At 45.5% G+C, this 7,524-nt stretch overlaps 1 protein-coding gene across 2 annotated transcripts; it reads right to left on the reverse strand.

Moving 5' to 3' along the window:
* Positions 1-1,000: 1,000 nt before the first annotated feature.
* Positions 1,001-7,294, reverse strand: SEC13 (SEC13 homolog, nuclear pore and COPII coat complex component). Of its 2 annotated transcripts, XM_054215823.1 has the most exons (9): positions 7,138-7,294; positions 6,772-6,816; positions 5,750-5,865; positions 5,143-5,294; positions 4,816-4,949; positions 3,889-4,022; positions 3,267-3,387; positions 2,337-2,483; positions 1,001-1,888 (listed from the first exon to the last, which is right to left on the reverse strand). In XM_054215823.1, the coding sequence occupies exons 1-9, from the start codon at positions 7,138-7,140 to the stop codon at positions 1,778-1,780; spliced, it is 963 nt and encodes a 320-aa protein (XP_054071798.1). In that variant the 5' UTR covers positions 7,141-7,294; the 3' UTR covers positions 1,001-1,777. The 2 variants fall into 2 exon arrangements, with proteins under 2 accessions (XP_054071798.1, XP_054071800.1); XM_054215825.1 differs by lacking the exon at positions 6,772-6,816 and having other exon boundaries at positions 7,138-7,270.
* Positions 7,295-7,524: the final 230 nt, after the last annotated feature.

Genomic DNA, 7,524 nt, shown 5'->3' on the forward strand with positions numbered 1-7,524 from the left:
TAAATTTTAATAGGGTGAATTGTGGAACCTAATATCCCCACAGCCAAAACCTTTTCTTGGGTACTTAAGGAGTTAGTGCCCTTTTTCCTTAGAATGAAGCGTGGTAAAAACTAACTAAGAATGAGGTTTCATTTTTGAGCCTTTTTATTGATTTCAAGTTTGTGTAAGTAAGTTCCACAGCAGTTAAAGCCAACACCAAACCCTCTTAGGTGGCTGGTACTCTGTATGAAAGGAGAAGTGGGTATGGTACTGGGAATGAAAGGCTGCCTGTTTAGCTTAGCATTTTTGATTATGATCTTAGAAAAGGAAAACAGCTTGAAAGAAAATAGTGCTTTGCTGTGTAACTTGAAATGGAACTGTTTGAACGTAATGCTGATTCTAGATGAGTTGGTTCATTTTTTGGGTAAGGCTACGGTGCATTTAAACAAGAACAGGACTGTTGCATACTTCTGTTGGTATTCACAAAGATAATTCCTGTATGTATTTCTGTGAGAGCAATTAGGATGATATTTGGCTAGTACTGATAACAATCATAAAATGAGGTTTATTTTTCTAGAAAATATGTTATCTTGACTATGCCAAAACAAAGAGTGTGCCTGGGAACCACTACCTTGGAGACGAGGAAGGCTGTGAATTGTTCACTTGTGGTGCTTCAGGGCAGCTGGAGAATAAAGGGAAAATGTGACGTTTTAGTTAAGTACTTTCTCTGTTGTAGACAGGGAAGAGTGGTTCAGCTTTCAGCTGAAGGCGAGCTCGAACAAACCACGCTTCAGTATAATGCACTCGCCTGAAGTGCAACTGCACCTATGTTTAACTGAAGGTAAAACTTCGTTGTTTCTTAGACTGCATAGAGTGTTTGTTAGTCTCTAGTGGTCTAATACCTTCCCAGCTAGTACAAAGCTAACGCCATGGATGGGACAACATGACTGTGACTTGACTGAAGGTAGATGGTAGACAGCCTTGATAAGGGCCCTGTGAAAAGATTATTAAATACAGCACATCAGGCTTTAACCAATAGGACTTTATTCTGTTGGTATCTCAAAAAAAAAACCAAAAAAAAAACAATCAACCACCTGAGGTACAGTAAAGAAGTGTGGCTAAAAAAAAAATCTTCAAATTGTGGTTTGATTTTTTTTTTTTTTTTTATTTTGGTTCAATAACCAAGTTTGAGATTATTATAAAGCAAATGACATATGCATTCCACTACTCCTTTTCATCTTCAGGAAGTCTCAGAGACTTTCACATATCCAAGCACATTATTTTCAGGAAGATCTAAGCACCCCTTCACTACTACCAGAAGAGCTAGCTTGCACGCTGTCATCTAATGTTGAAAACTCCGCCAGCGCTTCGCCTCACTTGGAACAAAGTTCTGGCCCTTTGAAGGGACAGAGTATTTGTCCCCTTGCACAAAGGAGTTCACACTTCACCACTCTGATAGTCTCCTCCTGTTCCTACTCAAGTGCTTGGAGTCTACAGCACATGCAATAAGATTTGATCCCCAAACCAGAAAAGCAGGGTACAATGTCTGCAGCATCAAGGAGTAGTGTAAGGCACAGTACTTTGCTACGCTCTTTACCTTAAATTTAAGGGAATGTTGATTAAGGCTGATTATCAACATATTGTAGCCCCCCAGTAATAGTTAGAGAGTGCTCATAAAATTGGATAATTGCTTCCCATGTTCACGTCCAGTTTAGATGGAAATCAGTTCTCCTCTTTCAAGAAACATTGCAAATCAGGTATAGTGATCACTTGTTGCAGCTGAACATTCACTCATGCATCACTGCTCATTCTGCTGCCCCTCTGTAACGGCGGACACCCCTCCTTGGCCCTTGTTGACATCACTGATACATGCCCACAGTCCGTCTACTGATTCCTTCCACAGTGTGACCTCAAAAACAGAGCAGGAAGAAGTTTCAGCGTTAATGCATCTCAGTTTACCAGTCCCTTGCAACCATCACATCACTAGTTTGGTGACAGTCTACAGTTACCCAGCAGTCAAGTGTTGTGGTGGTGTTCTAAGTATCAAGTTATTTGTTGCTGTATACTGAACAATTATCCAGTGGTAAAGGGAGAGTATGTGAATTCTGCTGTTAGTACCCTACAAAATAAAGTTAAGCCTGCATTTCTAACCTCCAGTAAGGACTAAGAATGCGTTTGCCAAAGGTTAGGGTCTTCCTCCCCTCTTGATATGTAAAAAAAAAAAAAAAAATTCACCATTGCAGCAAAGGAGAATCTACAACAGTCTTAACGTAAGCAAAAGTGACAACAGCCTGTCTCATCTCAGCTCTTCTGAAGTCATGGCATGCAGGAGTAAAAGTAAAGGCAGCAGTACTCACTTTATTGTCTCCTCCAGACACTGCAAGAATGTTTGCAGTAATGGACCAACTCACATGCCAGACAACATCATTGAACTTGTGCAGCAGCTTTGGTGACCAGGAATTTCCAGAGGCATCATCACATGTCCAGATAAACACTCTGCCATCCTACAAAAGCAAGCAGACCTAGTTGGTTGGACCACTAATTACAGTACAGAAAAACCAACCCTGATGGTACTTTTGGCTATACTTCCTAGAACCCTAGATGTGTTTACATACGTTTTTGCTCAACATGGCAAAGGGGCTGTTCTCTTACTATAGCTAAAAGCAAGATAGGAGTACAGCTCTCTGATGAGAAAAGCTACATACGAAAGGTGACTTGCAAACACCAGAGAAAAGCTCCCAAAATACGTATGTATCAGCTGAATTTTTCCGCAGAATGAGATTTTGCTTTCCAGTCACATGACAGAAAGTTAGCAGCTTACTAAGTAGTGTTCTTGCTATTCGGGGTGGGGAGGCATTTCCAGAATTATTACCATCAAGAACATTACAGTCAGTGTGAAGGTTGAAGACATCAGAGCTGATTAAGAATGCCAGTTATTAGAAAACAGCTGGAAGTTCAGTGAATTTGATCCAGAGACATTAAAATACAATGTTAGTTTGAAGGTCTTCCTCATAGTGAGACCACCCTGCTCACCATTCTCAAAACATAAGACAGTCTTTGGTACGGAGCCACACATGCACAAACCTTTGTCCAGAAACGCTTCCATTGGCTTCTGAGTTTGGGAGGAAGAGGAATCAAGGACTCTTAGGCACAGACCCAGATTTAGCAAAGGACTGCCAAGAGGACGTGTTACAGCAAGTCTGTCCTTACTGTTCCCTTACTAACAAAAAGGGGAAGTAGATGGAAGCAAGGGCACTGTGCCTCTGTCACTCCAAGGGAAGCCTCACCTGGGAGCAGCTAGCGATGGTACTTGTGGGCAAACCTATGGATGGAGCCCAGGCTACATCTCGAACCCAGTCACTGTGGGCCTCCAGCTTCTGCTCTTCTTTCCACTGACCATCTTCTTCCCTGAAAACACATTTATCCAGTCAGAAGGGCAGCAGCACCAGGCAGTCGTGTTTCTCATCTCCTGTTCTGGAAGGCTGTGGGTTTGTAGCTTCCAGACTCCTGGCTTATCAGACAATACAAAGCACAAGTGGTCCACACTCTTCTCTAAAAAGCTCTATGGCTTAAACTGACAAAATCCCTTCCAGGGAAAAGAAAGCCGCATAGACAAAGAGTATTTGATCTTCAGTTACTGTACAGAAATCTGCTATTGTCCAAGTGACAGAGGTAATCAAAGACAACTAGAAAACTACTTTCCAAGGTAAGATGACACAGACTGCTATAACCATGTGAGAGACTGTACATCACTAAATTGTCTATTTTTAAAGCACTTGTCTAAAACAATAATTCAAAGATAAAAGCACAGATGCTGAAAATATTACTTGGGATACAAACAGGGACATTCAAAGACTGCAAAAGATACCAAGTTTTATATGTTCTTAAGTCTGGCAGCAGAGCACTTACTTCCAGATCTTGACAAGGTTGTCACAGCCACCAGATGCAAATCTTTTGATGTAGTTTGGTTTTTGACCAGATGGTTGTTCTATAAGACTTCCTGGTACAACAGCAGGAGCCCAGCTAACTGCATTACATCCGATCTATTTAATGAAAAAACTATCATTACTAAAATTGCTTACTTTAAATAAATAAATAAAAACTGATGAGAGGGCAAAGGACACTTAGCATACTCTATGAGGAATAAGCCCATCTTAGGAAAACAGGAGCTTTGCTGGATGGATGTCAGATGAATACGAAATCCAGGTACAGTCGAGCATCAATAGGACACTTAGTAAGTTTTAGGTAGCTAAGTAACTGTTTTATGTGCAAATATCATCTAGGATATGTAAACAGTGGAGACAGGGATATAAACTGAAAAGACACAAGACATATGCAGTTGCTAAGATTTAGGAATGCAGGAGTAGAAGGAACCTGTGGGTCTGGAGCCCAGTTTCCTTTTATTGTGAGCCACTGCCATTAGCTTATCAAGTTCTGCATAAGCAAAAGTCTCTTATTTTGGGAGAAACATGAGTCCTGCAGTTTTTCCAGCTTCAGTTCATTCACAGTCAGTTTGTACAAGCATTCTTAGAACCAAAGCCATTTCCTACCAGGTAGCTTCCAGCACTGTGTTTAACAATAATGCTTTATAAACAAGTATTATCAGTGCTGTTTAGTGATCTTCACGTGTCTTGTTTTCTACTTCATTTTAGTGCCTACAAAGTATACCTTCCCACTCCAGATTAATTTAAAAAAAGTTATTATTGATTTTGGAAAGTGTTTTACATCATTTCACTGTGTATCAGTACTTATCTAGTCTACAAGTTCTTTGAGGCATCAGCTCATCGCTTATCTGTAGCTCCAAGAAACCAGTGCTGCTCACGGGAACAAACTTACCGTATGTGCATTGCTGATCTTTTTGACTTCCCACTGCCCATCACCCGTGTAGCTCAGTAACGAAATGGCCCCGTCGGAGCTCCCGCAGGCCAGGATCAATCCGTAGTCGTGTGGTGCCCAGCAGACAGAATTCACTGTGGAGATTATCAAGCAATATGACATTACGTAAACGTTCCGTTTATGCTGAATAGACTTACTGTCTCTCCATTCATTTATCCCTATCTGTTTGATAGGGGCTTTCTTCTTTAATGCTGAGGGATTTACTCCAACCTTATCTGCATCCTCCCATATCCCCACTCTGCCTTCCCAGCTCCGGACCCCATGTACCTGAGGAATCATGCCCTGTGTACTCGTACGTCTTTTCCCACGTGCCATTTTCTTCCTTCCAGATAATAACCTTCCTGTCATAGGAACAGGAAGCCAAGATATTGCCATACATGGGATGAGCCCAGGCAACCTGCCACACGGGACCTTCATGCCTGCAAGAAACAACACTACTTGCAAAAGCTGAGGGGAAACTCTTTCCAGGTGCGGCTGTTTCACAGCCGTCAATATTGTAAATCGGTGTTCTGTAAGTGATTAACACAGTGATACTAAAAATAGGAGTAATACCAAGATGAAACACAGCATACAAGACTGTCAGACAAAGCCATTGCCATTGAAAACAGTTACAAACATTTATCCTGACACTAGCAATTGTGAGTTTACTTGAAAATTACAGGTGTCAAGAGTGTTTAATGAATGAAAAAGTCCCAGTGTTATTTCTAACTGCCTCTCTGTCTCCCCTTACAGCTCTCAAGAGCTGTTTAGCAACAACCATCCAGAGTAATCATACCTTGGAGGAATTTACCATGCATCTTATGTTAATATTTTGTCATTTTGCTCTTCGGTAACATTTTCCACAGATTAAAATCTTCAGTTTACAACACTTTACCCTCTCAGGTCCGCAATGAGGATTTGTCCTCCATTCCGAACATCAAAGATTTTCACAGATCTGTCTGAAGAGCAGGTCGCTAACCGAGTGCCATAGTAATCCATCTGCGCATCGTGCTGCAAGGCAAGGGGAAAGCTGCTGTCAGCACGCCGAGTCCTGCTTTAGCAAATCTCACTACTTTTTAAAAGTAGCTGTAAGAATTGTGAACAGATGACTGAGTCCCAGCATGGCACGTTAAAAGGATAGTTTTTAAACAATCCAGATAAGCCACATAGGTCATTTATTTCCCCAATTGCTGTTTTCACTAACTATAGAAATGTTATGCAGAAGTAATCGAGGGAATTCAGAGCAGTAATACGTAGAATTTTCAGGAGAGAACAGGAAATTAGTGTCATCGTAAATCCGTAAGCAGCTACATATTTTTGTTTCTTAATACGTAAAGTGGGTATAAGAATACTGGCACCTCTTATTTGTCTGAAATGTCATCATCTAACTGGGCTCCTTGATTCTACAAGTTACTTCGAAAATTTTCCTCCCGCCCATACTTACACATCTGCTCCCGGAAACATCCACATAAAGGAAAATCCGTTTCATCTCCCAAAGTTCTGTAACATTTAGCGTTATGGTGCTAAATGCACTGTACCAGTGAGTGTGGTGCTGAACTTTGGCAGATGAAACTGATTTTCTTTTATGTATTTATTGGCATTTTATCTATACTAAATGGCATACCAAATATGCTAAGTTTTAGTATAAAGTGGTATACTGTTTAGTACACGTATTGCTTCATAGAAATGAGCAGAAACAAGCCTAGGCATGAAAATTGAAGTTGTAAATCGTTCCCTCTTCCCCCGGTAGCTGCTTCTCCTGCCCACGCCATACGAGACAGTGCTAATCTCGGACAGCGTTCCCCATCCCAGCCCCGCGCACGGTTCCCTACAGGTCGGTACCGGACCCTGCCGTGGGAGGGTGCCACGCAGCGGGCCGGGCCCGGGCGGTGCTTGGGCCGCCCCCCGTATACTTACGATCATGTCCTCGTGAGAGGTATCCACCGTGTTGATCACCGAGACCTGCGGGGGGAGGAGAAACAAGAACGAGCGGGCGGCACCGCAGCCGGCCTCCCGCACCGCCCGGGGCCCCGGCCCACCCCGCCGGGCTGCCCAGGACCACCCTTGGGCCGCACCGGGCGTGTCCCGCCCTGTACCGGGCCCGGGCGCGGCGCGCGGTCCCCGCCGCGGGACACCGAGCCCGGCCCCGCTAGGGCCGAGCGGCGCGGATACCGGCGGTTCTCCGCCACGCTGCCCCCGCCGCCTCTCCCTCCTGCGGAGGAGGGGCAAGGCGGCCCGGAGCCCCTCCAATGCCCTCCCCTTCACCCCCTGCCCCAGGCCTACCATGGCGGCGGCGGACCCCGCGGAGCTCCCGGCGACGAGCGGCCCGTCCCGTCCCCGCCGCGCTCCTCAGACGTGGCACGGCGGTCCGGCACCCAAACGGCCCCGCCGCGCCTGCGCGCACAGGTTCCGCCCGCGCCGGGTTCCGGGCTCTGCCCTCGCTCGGCCGGCGCCGGCCGGCGGCCCGCTGCCCGCCCCACCTGCCCTGCCCTGCCCTGCCCTGCCCTGCCCTGCCCTGCCCTGCCCGCGGCTCTCGGCCGGGCCGCGCTTTGTGCGACGGGACAGAGACCGGCCGAGCCCGGAGAAACCACCCGCCGTTGCCCGTCGGGCCCCGCCGGCAGGGGCCGCCCGCCCCGCCCCGTTGCCGGCCGGCGGGGCCCCTCCCGGCAG

This window comes from Rissa tridactyla, chromosome 10 (genome assembly GCF_028500815.1).
Source record: "Rissa tridactyla isolate bRisTri1 chromosome 10, bRisTri1.patW.cur.20221130, whole genome shotgun sequence".
Classification (NCBI taxonomy): Eukaryota; Metazoa; Chordata; class Aves; order Charadriiformes; family Laridae; genus Rissa; species Rissa tridactyla.